The following is a 20,034-nucleotide window of genomic DNA, read 5'->3' as shown; positions in this document are numbered from 1 at the left end:
TTATGGTTCACTCAACAGAGTGTTTGAAATGACTGACTAGGCTAGCGTAATAATAAACATAGAAATTAAACCAGTATATACACATTCATAAATGCCTACGGGAACTAAACCATTGACATTGGAAAAGACGGGTATGCCAAAACACTACATCAAAATATTCCGTTGGTTTTACACATTAGTGAGTTTGCGTAAGAAAACTTTGAAGGAGTCGCTTGAATCAGGTATAACACTTTGTGTCGCAATATGGGAAAAGTAATTTTCCTGATGTTTTGTCATATACTGTGTGTTTCAACACATCGTGTCTCGCGTTCTGTGGCCGAAAGTGATTCGGTTAATCGGGATGATAACGACGGTACGTGCTTGCTTGAATCTACTCCGAAATTAGACAGTCTCTACTGCAAGGCGGTTTTACAGAGTTTTGAGAGCAATTTGAACCAAGTATTACAGAAAATTGAAGAGAAGATAGAACACTTCGATGTTGAGAAAGGTAAGATTACAACTAAACATCACAGAAATATATAATTTCATAATAGATTATTCAAATCTGAAGTTAACATAGATTGCCGATTTAAAATGTTAATCTTAGAAAGTTATTTGGCGTAAATATGGGATATGACCTAATTTCAGTATGGTTAACGTTTTGTAGAAAAAAATTAGTCTATATAGGACACAGACATATGTACATACATACATACATACATACATACATACATACATACATACATACATACATACATACATACATACACACACACATACATACATACACACACACATACATACATACATACATACATACATACATACATACATACATACATACATACATACAGCAAGACAGACAGACACAAATAGTGACAGAGAGAGCGAGGACACAAAGAGACAGAGGAGAGAGTGAACAGACAGACAGAGGAGAGTGAGAGAACAGACTGACAGATACATGCATGTACATGTAGACAGACAGACAGACAGACAGACAGACAGACAGACAGACAGACAGACAGACAGAGGTAGATAGATAGATAGAAAGAGACACAGATTCCATTTGATATCAATGTACCATAAGTAGATCGTGTTGATATTACTACCTAACGACTGGTATTCTTGATGACCATTAATTTAAACAGAAATTTGCATAGCTGTATGCAAATTATGGGGTGGTAAAAACATAATATGTGACACGTGACTTCATTGTGCATATTCAGCTTGAGAAGCTAATTCGGAATATATTTTGATAGTTTACAAAAACAAACTTTTTAAACTATTAAAAGTGTATACAAAGTCCGTCCAACCATTTCAACACATAACGCAATACACACACTATGCTGTATATATTATTTCTACACAATGGCATGTTACTTTATAGTTATATCAATATTGACTAAATTCCATGGAATGTAAGGCAATACAATCATCTTTCTCTTCAAGGTTGTCGAAAAGGTTGGCACAAGTATGGAATGCATTGTTATTATTTTAGTAAAGATAAGATGTCGTGGCATCAAGCCAGGGATTACTGCCAACTGGAAGGAAGTGCTGATTTACTAAGGTTGGTAGAAAGACACTGTCAGTAGTATTTGTTTATTAGTATTAGGCTAGTATATTAGTTTTACATGACTATGATCATCTCCACTCACGTCTAGTCATAAACTGCCCCCCCCCCATTCACACTTTTACTGACTCAGTTCGAATGAAATATATGCTCTGCCTTTTGAGAATGCAGCTTTACCGAGAGTCAGACAGACAAGTAGAATACATCAAGTCCTTTTTAACTATATTAGTTCTACATGACTACGATCATCTCCACTCACGTCGTCATAAACTGCCCCCCCCCCATTCACACTTTTACTGACTCAGTTCAAATGAAATATATGCTCTGCCTTTTGAGAATGCAGCTTTACCGAGAGTCAGACAGACAAGTAGAATACATCAAGTCCTTTTTAACTATATTAGTTCTACATGACTACGATCATCTCCACTCACGTCGTCATAAACTGCCCCCCCCCCCCATTCACACTTTTACTGACTCAGTTCAAATGAAATATATGCTCTGCCTTTTGAGAATGCAGCTTTACCGAGAGTCAGACAGACAAGTAGAATACATCGAGTCCTTTTTAACTATACAGCAAAAACAACGCCCAAAACTTTCAACTCATCTTGTTTCCCTTTGAAGTAAATGTTAGTCGAACTTTATTTTCGGATGTTGTTTACAGTGTACGAGATGATGCGGAACACGAATACATTCTTGATAAGCTAAAGAACCTTGTTCCGGATGAGGATGGAGCTATCCATTTGTGGATTGGTCTGCATGACTTACACCGAGAAGGAATGTACCAGTGGTCAGACAATATGCCTTTGACCACAGCTTTTTGGAAAAATGGTAAATTATGACGATATTGATGGTAAAATGCATAATTTCACGCGATTTTTCTTGATGCTTTTGAATGCACACAACATGTAGTGAGAGCAACAAAGAAAAAAGACTTGTTAGCCATCATGTGGTTGCATATATACCTAGTAGGTTTGGAGGCAATCGTTAACCACAAAGTACACGTAGTACACCTAAAGGTATAAGTTATTATAACATAGCATCAGTCATCCCAAACAGTTATAATATACCTCGGTAGTCAAAAACAAACGCAAACACGAATTGCTTCGGTTCTTTCGTTTCACACATCAACAACAATCCACTCAAGTCACTCTATATTGCTTCGTTCAGCATCGTGATGATTCGAGTAGTGACCAAATTGCAATTGCCGAAAGAATAATTATTGCAATGTTGCCGGTGACACACGTTTCATATTATTTCTGACATGTCATTTTTTCTGTTTACTTCATTGATAGGTATGGAAGATTTCGAGTACGTTCTTCAGAGTTCATCCAATGTGACCGTTTTCCAGCCTATACCAGATATGCATACCATTACGACATGTTTCTGGATGAAGACAGGGTCGAACAATAGAGGAACCCCTGTCTCCTATGCGGCCTATTCTGGTTTTGTCAATGAATTTGTTGTATACGACTACTCTGACATACAATTGATTGTTCTTGATGAAAATGCCAAAAGTGGTGTTGGCAACATCAGCGCAAATGACGAGAAATGGCATCATATCTGCGCTACTTGGGATTCTGAAAATGGCGACTGGCAGATAGTCAAGGATGGAAAAGTCGCGAAGCAAGGAACGGGACTTAAAATGGGTCTTTATATAAGAGGGGGTGGCGTGTTGATCTTAGGCCAAGATCAAGATACTGTTGGAGGTACATTCGATCCAAACCAGGCGTTTATCGGTGAACTATCGCAGTTCAATATTTGGGACAGGATCCTGTCGATCAATCAGATAATTTCCAATATGGCGGACTGTTCCGGCACAGGCAATGTGTATTCCTGGCACACAAATAACATTATATCTTCAGAAACATTTACAATTGAACTACTGAAAGAGATTTGTGGTGAGTTTTTACCTCGTCTTATAACTTGTACTGACGCACATTCAGATTTTCAGATTATTTCCGGTGTAAATATCATCTCATACTTCTATCAATAGTGGTCAGAGGTGTCATGGATTTTTCAATCCTTAAAACTACTGGATTTAAATGTAACGATTTATGTACTGTTGTAAAAACTTACTGTAGGTAGGTGGATGGGTGGGTGGGTGGGTGTAGGTTGTCGGTAGGTTTATAGATAGGTAGGTAGGTGGGTAGGTGGGATACGGATGGGTGGTATAGGTGGTTGGTGGGTTTGTTGGTACTTAGGTAGGTAGGTGGGATATGGATGGGTACCTTTAGTTTATAAGTTACATAGAAGACGTGGATTGAAAACGAATTATTTTGCCAAAACATCTTAAGAAGAAAATTACAAGAACTGCACCAAACACGAATTCGTTGTTTTTCTTCCACAGGACAACCAAATAATTTCCAAGGCCTGCAAGACTGCGTTGAAATGATGGATATCTATGGCAACTGGAATGACGCTAATTGTTTAAATAAACAACGTTTTGTTTGTAAAACATACATAGGTAAGATTTGATATGATAGACTTTCGTTGAATTATAATGGCTTGAATTATCATGATTCTACGCATGCGTGCATACATACGAAATTCTACTTTCATATACACGTAATGTACGTGACTGTGTATGTCCAGATATTCAAAGCTATCAGACATGTAATTTACTTTGCCAGAACAGCCAAAACACGAGACCTTGATAGGGTCTTGTAAGAAATCTGAATTTTAAATTACATGTGCTAAAATCAATTACAGTATATCACTTGGTTCTGTATGTTGATCATATAGCTAAATCTAAGGCCTAACCGTATCATATTGCAATCAGAGGCATCCGAATAGCAATGTGACAGAAACGTTCGTTTTTGTGTTTATACAGTCATGTGCATGATAGATGTGAAATTATTTAAGATATTTAATCTGTGTCATGTGATATTTGCTTACAGTACCACGTGACTGCTCTGACGCCAGAAGTCATGGATTCACACAGAGTGGGATTTATACTATTGACCCAGATGGTGAGTGTACAAATATCATTCAACCAGTGGTGCATATTTTCTGTTTTGGCGAAAATACATTTGGGTTCTGGAGTCATTTCATGATTTCACATCACGTTAATTTTGCGCGATTGAAACTCTTTTCACATCTGTACACAGGCTGGTCCACCCTACTGTTGCCTCATGGGACTTAGCAGACGTACATATTTATTAGATGCACACTGAATATTCATGATTATTTATCTGAAGACAATAAGCACTTAGGAGTCATGCATATTCAGTGTCCATCTAATACATATATATGTCTGCTAACTCCCATGATGCAACAGTGGACCAGTGTGAGAACAATAAAGATGAAATAGAGTTTCAATTTGGTGTTTTGGGGCAATCATACAAAATCTATGTGATGTAAAATCATGAAATGACTCACCAGAACATATAGATGACAAATTGATATTTATTTTTCATTTTTTTGTTCATAAATGTGAAACAAGATATACCACATCCATGTTAGTAACTCAATAAATTGAAAAGAGTTACAAAGTGTCGGAGTTTGTTACTGTACGTAAAATAATTTCAAACATGATTTAATTCTGGCAAATTTATTGAGTTACAAATATAGAATTGCTATATATATGTTGTTTCATATTGTTTGTTTTTTTCAAATAGGATAACACAGTAGAGTTATTTTATGAATACAAAATCCAATTTGACATCCATATGACTATTTTGAGAGTAAACACTTTTGTATTCTTCAATTTATCACAGGTAAAGGTTCGTTCGATGTTTATTGCGATATGGACACGGATGACGGTGGATATACAATCATTCAACGTCGGTTCGACATGTCTATCGATTTCAACCGAGACTGGAACGAATACAAACTCGGCTTCGGCGATTTGAATTCCGAATTCTGGCTAGGTAACGAAAAACTCAACAGACTAACCGGACAGCGCCGCCAAGAGCTTCGCGTTGATTTAGTAAACGTACAGGGCGAAGCCGCATTCATCGTCTACGACTATTTCTCCATAGCACACGAAAACGATAAGTACCGGCTGAGAGTTGGTCACAAGACGAACGGCGATTTGGGCGATAAACTGGACTATCATCGCAATATGCAGTTCACAACCCGAGATAGTGATAACGACATGAGTTCTGCTTCCAACTGTGCAGTAAGTTACTACAGTGGGTGGTGGTATAACACGTGTCATCACGCGGAACTGAATGTAGAGTATGGTCAATACAATAGCCTACAATGGGATGATTGGGAGACACCAAGTATAAGTGGTAGTATGATGAAAATCAGGAAAGCGGATCATGAGCCTCCAGTGGTGTATTGGTGAACTCCGATATAAGTTCAAGCTTACAGTTGGTTGAATTGAAGTGTCCCGTTTGCAAGAACCTGACACGCAGGTTCTTGCATCGTATATACCTTTATTATAGTCCTTGATAGACAGTTTTACTTGGCTTCAGTGTTTATGCTATATAGATAAAAGTGAACGGAATGAGCTGGTATTAATTAGTCTGTAAAGTACGCCGTGACAGGGTGACACGACGGATCTTACCAGGCTACGTATTAATGTATACCTTGCGATCTTATTGGCCGAGCTTAGAATTTGACCGATGTATTTTAGTGCCATTTTAATATGGTACACTTTCAAAGTATGAAATATAATAAAGAATGCAGATAGAAGCACGTTCAGCGTTAACATTTTCAGCCCATGGTATACGTATGCTCGGAAGGCAACAAAAGAAAACAAAAGATAAAATCACTCTACCAGTGATGGCGCCTTGCTTCGTCCAGCCCTACAGGTATGATGTTGATTTTCCGAGGCTAAAATGAGTCCAAATATGTTTAAAGTGTATTTGTCAGTAAAATGTTTTCCATGATAAGTTAATATTCATTTACACAATTAAATGCTTCAAATGCTATAATGTCTTATCACTGCAAATATTATTACAAGTAAGAAATAACTAAAATATCTTCGATTAGGCAAATGCTGAGTTGTTTAAATGCTGGTGACTGTGTAATAAGTTAAGCACAAAAGTTTTAAAATAAGGCCAACTTTTCACTTTATTGGCAGTGCATATCGAGCGAACCAGCTAGATGTACAAGGGATGTAGAATACCCTAACATTGTGGTCACCCTATACTAGTGCTTCTGATCATCTGATATAACATGATATACGTAAAATAAGAGGACCCCTCTCATAATAGGGAAGGAGGCTAACGTCATATATTGGCGGGTGCGTACAACACAGACATTTCCCAACGATTTAAGTTATTTATTTACATACAGAAACATTCAAAAAATACATCGCCATATTGATTTATATAAATCCCGAAATAAAACGATTTGTGTGTCCAAGCAAAATATGATAATACCCTGTAAATGCCGTATTTATCTAGATATATGTACAGTTACTGTATATAAATAATAGAGTAGAGAGACTCCAGATTATTAACACAGAGAAAAGGATGACCCGATGATCCTGATCCTGTCTTGTCTTGTCTTGTCTTATCTTGTCTTGTAAAATCAAGCTGCTATTTTCGTGAATATGAACTGTAAGGGAATAAAAAAAAAATTGTGAGTACATGACAGACAAATGTCCCTGTCGCTGTAATGTTTTGCTGGGTTTTCCTCTTTTTTCCGATGATAGGAGGTTGATGTGAATGGGCGCACGTGCCAAAAAGTCACTTTAGTGAAAGAAAATTGACGTTGCTGTGAGAGGCATTATGATTGGAGCTGCTGTGGCACCTGCCCTGTGCTGACAATAATTGATTCTGTGTTGACGGGCTTAATTGAGGCAGTATGGACGGACGTGATTCAAGCTGTTTTACTTGACAGTACAGGCATAATAATTTGGGCTTCGTTGACAGGTATGGTTCGGCCTGTGTACATGGTTGAGATTGTGTTAACTCTGGCTGACAGGCGATTATTGCAAAGTGTGATGCAGTAAGCAGTCTTGTTTGTTTGTTTGTTTGTTTGTGTAATTTCACACGTTCACGCCAACCACCTCTAGAGTCAAATAAATGTATCATACTTAAACAATTTTTAGATTTATTACATGTAGTTGTAATTGTGATTTAACCAGCATGTAGAAATGCAAAAGTATGGATAGTATAAATTCATTTTACGTACTTGTTATTGTACTGATCAGGAATAGTTAAGTGAACAGAATTTGTGTTGTTGTTGACTACTATTGTTTGGCTGTCACTAGCGTGGATTCTATGGAGAAATAATATAATCACAAGTCAGCATTTAGTCAATCGTTCATCATATGTAACCTGTATAGAATATTCTCTCTTTGTCAAAACAAGAGAAAACTTGGGTGAACATTTTCAAGATGGAATACGCGACTAAATGATAACATGCAGGTAACCGAGCTCCAGTTTCTAAAATCACATTATAGCTGTGTTTCTAGTTGTCTGCTCGGTTTGTTTACAAGGGGACGTCCAGTGATCACGTGATACAACAAGCACAAATACGGTTGTTGGTGAAAAATACGCCTGTGTATCTGCAATCAGAATGCGAGATTTTTGACAGGTGACGTATAAATGTATGTACCTCGAGGAATAGTGTATCCCGGATGTAATATATGACTTACCTTTTCGCCATACATTTTTTAAAACAGCATGCTATTGATAATGCTACACCAATTAAAATTAATGGGAATAGTATAGCGCCAAGAATTATAATAACGATAAGTATATTTTCTGTGAAAATGAAAGAAAAGAAGAAGACGAACAATTAAAACAGGCGCTATTCAGGATAAATTTTTAATTCGAAATAATTGGACAACTCGAATACAATGACCAATTAGGGTCATTACAATGACTATTTTCAAAAAATAAAACGTTCAGGCGTGTAAAAAGTGTAGTAATTGTAATACTTATTTTGGCACGAAAATATTGCTGTAAATAATATATATTTTTCAATAAATTTGAAAGATAAAAATTCTTCCAGAAAACGACGTTGTTTTAAAAAAACGTTCGACGGAAATGTTATGAATATATTGACTTACCTTCTAATTGTGAGTTTTGTCCTGTCGTTGTTTCTGTACTTCCTACAGTCGTTGAGAAATGGCTTATATTTTCTGAAATAAAAGAAAGGCAAAAATAATTTATCAAATCCTGTTCAAAATGCTAAATGCTTTATCACAAAGTGGCTAACACGGGTAGTCTGGTCTATATTGACATGGCCGAAGACACCATCGCGTCGTGTACACCATATATTGCCTTTTTTGGTGTATGTATATATATATATATATATATATATATATATATATATATATATATATATATATATATATATATATATATATATATATATATATATATATATATATATATATATATATATATATATATATATATATATATATATATATATATATATATATATATATATATATATATATATATATATATATATATATCTGCCCAGACCTGGTATTCTGTCTGGTTATCTGATTCCAGAGTTAAGAAATATTCTATGAATGTGAAAGTGGCGCAAGTAGGAACCATTCTTCATTGTCAGTGGACATTATGAGTTTATATCTAACAACCCTAAACGAAATGCCACACGTGCCGGCCTCCTTCTTTTACGAGAACGCCAAAACTGACTGGAGTGTACGTGACGAGTGAAGATAGTATATCAGATCTACTTACTACAGTTGAGTCTGTGTTTGCAGTATAAAATAACATTATTTACCTGTTGTTCTTTCTTCTAAAGTAGTCGGTAATGTTGTTGTAGGGCAAGGTGTCGGACACAAAACTCGAATCTCGTAGTTGTAGCAGGCATATGAAGGCGAGTTATCAATATAAGGGCAAACAAGTCCATCAATACCAGGTCCTAAATCACAATAAAGACTTTGTCCTGTCTGATACCACAAATCGTATGGTTCCTGTCCCCTACGACATTCTATATCGATAGGACTGTCACAGAATGTATACAAGTTTCTAAGTGTTGTGAGTTGTTCAAATTCATCGGTATTGACAGGAATAAGAGCTCCGTTTTCCTCGTCCATCCATTCAGTCCATTCATCACACGTTGCTATGGTGATTTGAAAAAAAGGAAGTTTAGAATGTATTGTAATACATCAGAAACAGTTTTTAAAAAGTCATCGAATTCGCAACACCGTTTCGTCGTCAGTTTTACGGAATTGACATAACATTCTCGGAGGAAGCACCAATTGTTTTTCCTCGACTTAATCATGGATAAAATAACTGACTTCCTCTAACTCTCAGTAACGTTAACGCTCCCAGTAAACAGCTTAATAAGGTTAGAACTTCAGTAATGTAGTAATGTTGATACACAACCAAGTTACTTTTCAAATCATCGTAATTGTCGCCAGTCTGTCCTGAGGAAGGTAACAGTCACATCGCCGAAACTTAGACATGAACGAAAGTACCTTGGTTGTGTATCAAATAATAGTTTTATATTATCATTAAACTTAAAGTTGATTTGTGATAGTCATAAAGAGATATTATCGAACGGATAGAATCTCTGTTCAGGCGACATGGTGTACGAGTTGCTGTATCTACAACCAACGTTGGAGACAGTAGAATTCGATTAATCTTGTTGTGCCTGATATATCTGTATATGTATTGTTATCATCTCGGTGGGTAAAAGCCTATCACTAGTCTCAATGGGCATGCGTATTAGGAAAAACCATCTTTACATATATTCGAATGCAAGAACACATTATCCTCAGATAAGACATGGGAAAAACTTGAAAGTGTTGATGCTCTTAAATGTATCATATGCAGTACATTACTAGCATCGTGCTATTCCAGTGTATAACACCACGTACACTGTTACAATCATCTCCCCAACCTAATCACATTTGCGGTACAAACAGCACAATTTTGGACTGACTGCAAAACTGCAAAACGTCTAACAAATTTTCTCTTTCAAGTATTGTCACAATCATATGTAATTTCAATAAAATGGTTTACTGTGAAACACAATTTGAAAAAAAATCGGTATTTGTCTACATGCTACAAACACGTGGTCAAATGCCATAACGGGACATTCACTCTATATCATCGTTCTTCATTAGTTACTATGGTAACATGATGGGAAACATGGGAATGTGTCTACAATATGATGTGACCAATGATTCCCTATACATTTCTATGATTAATGTTATTTAATGTTTGACATGACGGATGGAACGATAAATCATACTGTCTGTGGTGAACAAAGGTACGTTATGAAAGAGATTCCACCAAAGGCCCAGTTTCTTTGTGTCAAGCACGCACGATAGCATCTCTGATGAACAAGTTGGAAAGAAGGTAACTATTGTGATGATAATGACTACTTGGTTAATACGCTACAACAACAAATACGTATAAAGAGTGAATCTAATGTTACAATATTGTTGAGCCGAAGACTTGAAGGACACACAGAAGTGTTGTTTCTGAAAACTTAGAGTAACGTTCCATCATTCTCTTGATTCGAACTAAATGATATGGTTTGAAATTAAATTCGTATCTAATCGATCAATCAATCAATCAATCAATCAATTAATCAATCAATCAATCAATCAATCAATCAATCAATCAATCAATTTGTTTATCACCAAAATGGTACCAAACAAAGAACAAAAATAAATCGGAATTAAGGATATTGGTGATGAGTAACCTTAAACGATCACGTGACATTTAGCGTAAAAAAATGAATGAGACAATAAATCCATTTTGGAATTTGACTTTTCATGTGTGCACCCAAGTAAAAGGTCTGCTAAAAAGACAGGATAAATACGTAAGAAAAATCAGATGAAAGATAAGTGAAGGTGAAGGTGAAGAATTTGAACTTATTAAACTTCGCAATCTAATTGAATTTCCTAAAAACGTCTAAAGGATGTCTTCGTGCTTCGAGTTTAAAACGTCAAAAAGATCACTAGTTGGGATGACTTCAAAGTTGAATGATTGTCAAATGAAGATAGATCGATGCTAACAATTCTGTCTGCGATGCCGATGATCTTTTAGAGTTATGTTTACTCCTCCAGTGTAATGTTCACGAATCAGACGATACTAGAGTTATTAGTTAAAGTACTTTCAATGCATGAACGATAAAAATTGACTGAAATATCTTGGTCCATTAGTACCGAATTGTTTCAGGCGTCTGATTTACAAACAAATACTAAACATAAAACTGCAATTACGTTGATCTATGGTCACGTTAACGTAATATCGGAATAAGTTCGACAAATATATTAAACTACTACTGTGACTGTAGTGGTTGAGTACACACTTTGAATTTTTGGCGGTTGAGTATACATTACACAGTTTGAACTTTTTTTCGGATTTATAGCTTACCACATGTCGTGATGTCATTTTCAGATCATTGGATGGATTTTTGGTGAAGGTTGTTCTAGGTGCTAGAATATGAAGAGGAGGATTAACTTTGAATATATATAGTCAAATTTTGGAACAAAATTAACATTTAAGGCCAAAAAATATCTGGTTCTGGTCAGGGTAAACTTTCTAAAGTGGTGCGACGACGCGAATTTTTTTTTTCTAATTTTTTTTTTTTTTTCAAATTAGTAAATACACATTTTTTTGACACTTTACATACTCTGTTCTATCATATTCATCTCTTGAAAAACTTCCTTTTTCTTCGAAGCAGTTTAGGCTTTGTATTTAAGTAGTCTTGGTATGTTGGGTAGATTTCAGCTGCTTGTTCTCCTGATATCAGGAATAAATAAGGAACGGGAAAGCAAAAATTATCGGGAAAAAAAGGATCGACGCGAGGGTATTCAGGGCACGCGCGCGCTGACCAGAACCAGATATATATTTTTTTTGGCCTAAGCCCTTTAAGTAGTAGAGTGATTGCACGAGTAACTACTCTATATATAAATACATTCTGAGTACGACACAGGTGAAAACGCGGCAAAAGTCAAGCAAATACTAGTATATGCATTCCATATATGCAACTGACCGAGGGGGGGGGGGGGTAGATTAGGGTAAATTTCGCAACGTAGGTATAAATTATTTGTCGATCATCGGTATTAAAGGCTATCCATTCTATGTAACACACTATCGCCAATATATCTGTTAGTGTATTTAATGTTATTGCTGCCCACGACATACCTGCAACGCACGACATACACTTGATAATGAATTGCAATTTTTGTAATGGTTTCGTCAAAAACATGATACACTGATAATAACCATGATTGTTACCATAGAAACCAATTATCAATAGGAATATCAGCAAATATCAAGAATGTTTATTTATTCTCTCTCTCTATCTCTCTCTCTCTCTCTCTCTCTCTCTCTCTCTCTCTCTCTTCTTAGACATTATCCTTTACATGCTAACGCTAACACACTTGTATGCTCCATGTTCAACGTGTATACATACTTTCAAGTTCACTGCAAATTTAAAGATTGACGTGGAGTAATTGAATTTGTGAACTCAGGTGAATCGAAACAAATCGAGTGAAATGCGGTCACCTGACATTGATGACATACCACGATAGTTCAACAAAGTGACTACAATTCATCCAAACAAAATAAAGTAAATTTTATGTGATGAGTCGAGTTTATAAATCTACAGCAAGCTAAAAGCAGTGGTACGGGATATTATTTGGACACTTACTGACAAGACAAAGTGTTCTTTTCCTAGATTTTAAAATAAACCTCCTAATTTCATTTTAATACGGTAAAGTCATCTACACTCCAATTTGTGATAACCCCCCCCCCCCTCTCTCTCTCTCTCTCTCTCTCTTATCATTTCGATTGGCGTTGTCCACATTACCTATATCTGTAACTATAGCTATAACTATAATCTATTGCAAGCCACAATCTGTCTATTTCAATTGAAGCCACCAAACTGACCCGTATTAAGTACCAAACTGACCCGTAATAAGTACGCAACCAAGCTTAGTCAACAGTACGCAGTGTATAATTTATTTTGCTATGAGAGTGTCTTTTATGTTTTAACGAGAAAAGGGCGGGCTGAGACATTAGAGTAATGTTTTGTACTGGTAAAGTGACCTCAAACTCTAAGGAAAATAGAGCAGAGATATTTACACGGTGAAATATTAATTCTGTAAGTTTGTAAATTTGACATTGGGCCAGGATCATAGGTCATCAAATTAAAGACAATTACAATAGCCAGGTCATTATTTTATATATATCAATCACTTAAGTCGATAACAAGAAAAGAAAGTCAACAAATATTGTTTCAGGTTAAACTACAACGTTTCAAAACCAAGCTGACAGGAAATAATTCATTGCGATTATAAACGACAAAGACAGTTTATAGCTACTATCTAAATGTAGTAGATTTTAGATGTAGATTTTAGTTGTAGATTTTAGATTTAGATTTTAGATGTAGATTTTAGATGTAGATTTTAGTTGTAGATTTTAGATGTAGATTTTAGTTGTAGATTTTAGATGTAGATTTTAGTTGTAGATTTTAGATGTAGATTTTAGATGTAGATTTTAGATGTAGATTTTAGTTGTAGATTTTAGTTGTAGATTTTAGATGTAGATTTTAGATGTAGATTTTAGATGTAGATTTTAGATGTAGATTTTAGTTGTAGATTTTAGATGTAGATTTTAGATGTAGATTTTAGATGTAGATTTTAGATGTAGATTTTAGTTGTAGATTTTAGATGTAGATTTTAGATGTAGATTTTAGTTGTAGATTTTAGTTGTAGATTTTAGATGTAGATTTTAGATGTAGATTTTAGTTGTAGACTTTAGTAGTAGATTTTAGATGTAGATTTTAGATGTAGATTTTAGATGTAGATTTTAGTTGTAGATTTTAGTTGTAGATTTTAGTTGTAGACTTTAGTAGTAGATTTTAGATGTAGATTTTAGTTGTAGATTTTAGATGTAGATTTTAGTTGTAGATTTTAGATGTAGATTTTAGATGTAGATTTTAGTTGTAGATTTTATGATAGAGGTCTTGGTTCCCTATTAACCTTTACGAAGCCTCGGATATCCAGCATGCATAACAAGGTAAAGCCCGAACAAGTTCTCAAGACACTATAAGTAAATACCAGTAGTTAAGTTTGTGACAGGGTATAAGATATTAGTAAATATCTGTAGTTGAGTTACAAGGTCAAGGTCAATCCAACTACAGTTAGATCAATTGCATTTTGTTGTTGTTGGGTGAGTGGGTGTAGTTGTCTGAGAACAGAATAATTAATATCGCTCCCCAAGGTGTGTTCTGTTCTTACTCCCACACCAAATAGAGACGCTGTTGAGACTACAATATTGTCCATATTCTACATTGTTACTGCCGTGTTGGAGAATACCTCCGGATCCGCCTGTGGCGGAATATTTCTTTATAAGGATACATGTCATGATACAACTAAAACATCGTTACCTGAAACAGCGCGTTGTCTTGCCCGACAATGATAATCTGATTAATAAATCTGCTCTACTTCATCGTCTCGCTCACTACCAAAAATCTTATGAATATTGTATTAATTTTGTACACGTTATAATGTTATCTTTTAGTAGATTCTTACACCGTAAATCATTTTTGTGTGATTTCTCACCTAGAATTCGAATGTAGTAATGTTGATAAGATTTTTGTGAAGTGAGGGTTTCTGATTTTTTCCGAGGCGATCATACATGGCTTAGGAACACTGGATCTGGAGAGTTTGTGCAAAATTTTGATAAAAACTCATTTCTGGTTTCAAAAGTATCCTACAGCATTTATTTAGAATGAACTTTGCAGGCTGAACACTTTCTTTGAAATACAGTTCACTAAAGACTACGTGCTTAGTGATATCATTGCTGGTTGTGGTACCGTTTTTCAGTTAGCTTGCCTTTAGCAAAAAAACAAAAACAAAAAAACATTACCACAATTGATGTGAAAAGGTGTAATGAAGGAGAAATTGTAGTCTGTCAGTTCTGTTGTGATAGGCACGTACAAATATATTGATAATCGGGCTATTGAAAAACTTCAGTGTTCACCATCTTCAGGGTCCATACTGTTTATTTTGAAAATCTTCTCATTTGCAATGACCTGGACAATAACCAAGGATTTGTCTTTTTTTCATTGTAATTGTCATGTTTATACAGTGACCACAGTTTTCCCATGCTTACCTGTCCTTGGCACGTTTCACTGTAACTTGAGATTACTCCCAAGAGAATGTTGGAATGTCGAAGTGACCCTGTGTATAACTAAATATTGGAAAATCTGCTCTTGTTGTTCACCTAATGATCGTATGCCAGTCAGAATGCAAACCTAGTAAGTTTAACTTTCGCTGTGGTATAACAACAGATCATTTTAATTCAATCAACTTTACAAACTAATACTGTCCTAGATCCCTTGGTGCTGAAATTAATACTATACTGTCATGTCGGTGACATAATATACTATACGTATACTAAAATGTCAGGAAACCTCTGCTATAAGGTGTGATTACAACACCAGGATACAAGTGTACTACCATATCAGATCACCTAGAAGGTGTGATAACAACACTAGGATACAAGTGTAGTACCATATCAGATCACCTAGAAGGTGTGTTAACAACACTAGGATACAAGTGTAGTACCATATCAGATCACCTAGAAGGTGTGATACCAACACCAGGATACAAGTGTAGTACCATATCAGATCACCTAGAAGGTGTGATAACAACACCAGGATACAAGTGTAGTACCATATCAGATCACCTATAAAGTGTGATAACAACACTAGGATACAAGTGTAGTACCATATCCGATCACCTATAAAGTGTGATAACAACACCAGGATACAAGTGTAGTACCATATCAGATCACATATAAGGTGTGATAACAACACTAGGATACAAGTGTAGTACCATATCCGATCACCTATAAGGTGTGATAACAACACCAGGATACAAGTGTAGTACCTTATCAGATCACCTATAAAGTGTGATAACAACACCAGGATACAAGTGTAGTACCATATCAGATCACCTATAAGGTGTGATAACAACACTAGGATACAAGTGTAGTACCATATCAGATCACCTATAAAGTGTGATAACAACACCAGGATACAAGTGTAGTACCATATCAGATCACCTAGAAGGTGTGATAACAACACCAGGATACAAGTGTACTACCATATCAGATCACCTAGAAGGTGTGATAACAACACCAGGATACAAGTGTACTACCATATCAGATCACCTATAAGGTGTGATAACAACACCAGGATACAAGTGTAGTACCATATCACATCACCTATAAAATGTGATAACAACACCAGGATACAAGTGTACTACCATGTCAGATCACCTATAAAGTGTGATAACAACACCAGGATACAAGTGTAGTACCATATCAGATCACCTATAAGGTGTGATACCAACACCAGGATACAAGTGTAGTACCATATCAGATCACCTATAAAGTGTGATAACAACACCAGGATACAAGTGTACTACCATATCAGATCACCTATAAAGTGTGATAACAACACCAGGATACAAGTGTAGTACCATATCAGATCACCTAGAAGGTGTGATACCAACACCAGGATACAAGTGTACTACCATGTCAGATCACCTATAAAGTGTGATAACAACACCAGGATACAAGTGTAGTACCATATCAGATCACCTATAAGGTGTGATACCAACACCAGGATACAAGTGTAGTACCATATCAGATCACCTATAAAGTGTGATAACAACACCAGGATACAAGTGTACTACCATATCAGATCACCTATAAAGTGTGATAACAACACCAGGATACAAGTGTAGTACCATATCAGATCACCTAGAAGGTGTGATACCAACACCAGGATACAAGTGTACTACCATATCAGATCACCTATAAGGTGTGATAACAACACCAGGATACAAGTGTAGTACCATATCAGATCACCTATAAGGTGTGATAACAACACCAGGATACAAGTGTAGTACCATATCAGATCACCTAGAAGGTGTGATACCAACACCAGGATACAAGTGTACTACCATATCAGATCACCTATAAGGTGTGATAACAACACCAGGATACAAGTGTACTACCATATCAGATCACCTATAAGGTGTGATAACAACACCAGGATACAAGTGTAGTACCATATCAGATCACCTAGAAGGTGTGATACCAACACCAGGATACAAGTGTAGTACCATATCACATCACCTATAAGGTGTGATAACAACACCAGGATACAAGTGTAGTACCATATCAGATCACCTAGAAGGTGTGATACCAACACCAGGATACAAGTGTAGTACCATATCACATCACCTATAAGGTGTGATAACGACACCAGGATACAAGTGTAGTACAATATCAGATCACCTATATATTTTCTATAGTCGCCTAATGGGTCATCGATATCAAAGGCATGCATTGAGTTTTACATTATGGTGGTAAAGTTCAATATCAATTTTATGATCTTCAATCGAGTCAGATAGCTTATAAACTTAGCCCACTTATCTTTATCTAGTATCTCTCCTGTGTATATCTTACAGTATTACATTGTGTGTGTGAAATAACTCATGTATATACGTAGTTCAATCTTTAAGTGTCACCTGTTGACTTTATGAGTGGAACCATTTACAAGTATAATGTTCATTTGAAGGTCACATGAGTATATAGCTTAAATGGACCTTAGTCTTCAGTGCATACCAGTAATTAATAAACTTATTCATAACTAAAATGAATAGCAATTTATTATCTAAATTGGTAATATTAAATTCATGAACAGGATTAGTTTATTTAAATCCAATCCAAAATTAGGTTCAACTTTGCCAAAATGGTTCATCAAATCGAGATTTTGGGGTTTGTTTTAGCAAAGACAGGCTTAGTAGTCAGGTAATATTCACATGCAGCGTATTGCAAGTGTTGTCTCGCGTGTTTGGACGTCAACTTTTCGAACGACATCATGTGAACCGTTTTCTAGTAGAACAATAATTAAAATCACGTTTTTGCTTATCAAGATTTGGGTGATTTATACTCCTCTGAATCTTCGCAATTTTTGACCACAAACAATCCAATTTAAGTACCCTTCGAAAAGAGCAGTGTTTGTGTTTTTTCCTCCAGTGGATACATAGAGACGAACAATAGTGAACAGAAGTCACTCTTGGCAACGTTTCCAGGGCGAGATCGTGGGTCATATATGTACAGTTTTCACATGTCAATGTAAACTAAAAGTACTTGTTAACTATATGTGGTTGTTTCCACAGTCATATTCCTGTCACCTTACAGTAACATACATATTGGTTTTGTGGAAGTAATAAAAACCGTGGTGTCACGTCAAAATGGAGGTAACAATCGAAGCGTAAGGACACAGGGCAAGTCGTAAAAAAATGTCAACACAAGGACGTCACCGAACGCTGCTTTACACAAAACATAGAATATACATACAGTACATGAATATGACACAGTTGTCTTTTTGATTTAATTTTTGATTTAATTTAATTACGGTTACCTGATATTCGTTATAGCCGTAACCATCAAATTAAAGACCAAAATTGTAACAACTGTTCGATTTTGTTAAAACTTGTCAGTAATACATTTAGTTCTGGTATAACTGTTGGCGTTGGCAGACTTGTTTATCATAGACACACATGTGTTTATTGTTTTCATCTGAACGACAACTTGCAGATTTTCAAGAATTCGATAGCGTTGTCAGATTTTATCATTTTGTGGAAAATTTGTCAGATTTTGTTACGAAATGTTTCCTTGATCCTCCGAAACGGGACACAATTACACGAGCGTTACTATTTTTGTGAGCGACACACTGATCGAGTTTGTTTTTGTGTTTCGTTACATATACATGTCGATTTATCTGTGAACAAAATCAAGAATAGCGACTAGTTTAATCTTAAGACTACCAACTCAAAAGAACATTCTTCCCAAATACACCCATAATAATTAACCTACCTGTTGATAAGCTGTCATGTTGGCAGATGAAAACATAAAAGACCAATAAACTCCGTAGAGCTAAGGTGTGGTATTGATACATAGTTCAAACTAAACCAAGCACACGGACCTTGTAAAAACACGGTACGCTATGTCCAACGCCAGCCCCCAGAATCGCTGTTCCTCGCAGAAGTACAAAACTTATCTTATTAAAGTTGTTTTGATGTTCGCTTGGCATGTTTTTCCAACGGTAGTCACTCAATAAGTGATCTGTCTTCAACACAAAGACGACGACGTTTCGACCTCTAACACGCTTTGACGTGAAATAAATCGTTATGATTGAGTGAGTAAGCACCGAACGTTGGACACCTCCTTCCCCAAGGACCATGGTCAACTCGATTCACCACACCAGTCAATCTGCCCGGGAACACGACAACCCTGTTCACGCATAAAATCGAATCATTCTTGTGTCGCCCAGAACTACAAATATTAACTTTCATGACGCTAGTAAGCCGTACATCTATGTGCTTCAACTCCATTTTTTCAAAAATATCTTTTATATACAAGTAAAAGCAAATGACCCAAGAAACTATGTGGATAGGTCTCAGGGACAAAGTAAATGTGTATACGTGTGGAGATCTGAAGAGAGTGATATGTCAGAGGGAGTGATAACTCAAAATCAACACAAAAGAGCTTTCA

The 20,034-nt window shown here is 35.9% G+C and overlaps 3 protein-coding genes across 3 annotated transcripts; 2 read left to right on the top strand and 1 right to left on the bottom strand.

Annotated features, from left to right (window-relative positions):
• Positions 1 to 243: 243 nt before the first annotated feature.
• LOC144451694 (CD209 antigen-like protein D) lies at positions 244 to 2,959 on the top strand. The gene is made up of 4 exons (XM_078142595.1): positions 244 to 487; positions 1,429 to 1,546; positions 2,211 to 2,336; positions 2,842 to 2,959. The coding sequence occupies exons 1-4, from the start codon at positions 244 to 246 to the stop codon at positions 2,957 to 2,959; spliced, it is 606 nt and encodes a 201-aa protein (XP_077998721.1).
• Positions 2,960 to 3,003: 44 nt separating this feature from the next.
• On the top strand, positions 3,004 to 6,185 carry LOC144451600 (fibrinogen-like protein A). Its single transcript, XM_078142488.1, has 4 exons — positions 3,004 to 3,447; positions 3,897 to 4,013; positions 4,447 to 4,518; positions 5,266 to 6,185. Exons 1-4 carry the CDS (start codon positions 3,192 to 3,194, stop codon positions 5,838 to 5,840), a joined length of 1,020 nt encoding a protein of 339 aa, XP_077998614.1. The 5' UTR covers positions 3,004 to 3,191; the 3' UTR covers positions 5,841 to 6,185.
• A 635-nt stretch (positions 6,186 to 6,820) lies between these two features.
• LOC144451649 (uncharacterized) lies at positions 6,821 to 19,729 on the bottom strand. Its single transcript, XM_078142543.1, has 6 exons — positions 19,357 to 19,729; positions 9,212 to 9,553; positions 8,523 to 8,594; positions 8,106 to 8,214; positions 7,640 to 7,726; positions 6,821 to 7,060 (listed from the first exon to the last, which is right to left on the bottom strand). The coding sequence occupies exons 1-6, from the start codon at positions 19,436 to 19,438 to the stop codon at positions 7,042 to 7,044; spliced, it is 711 nt and encodes a 236-aa protein (XP_077998669.1). The 5' UTR covers positions 19,439 to 19,729; the 3' UTR covers positions 6,821 to 7,041.
• Positions 19,730 to 20,034: the final 305 nt, after the last annotated feature.

The sequence above is a fragment of the Glandiceps talaboti genome, chromosome 21 (genome assembly GCF_964340395.1).
Source record: "Glandiceps talaboti chromosome 21, keGlaTala1.1, whole genome shotgun sequence".
Lineage (NCBI taxonomy): Eukaryota > Metazoa > Hemichordata > Enteropneusta > Spengelidae > Glandiceps > Glandiceps talaboti.
Note: the sequence above shows the minus strand (reverse complement) of the source record. Positions and strands in the feature narration are given on the sequence as shown.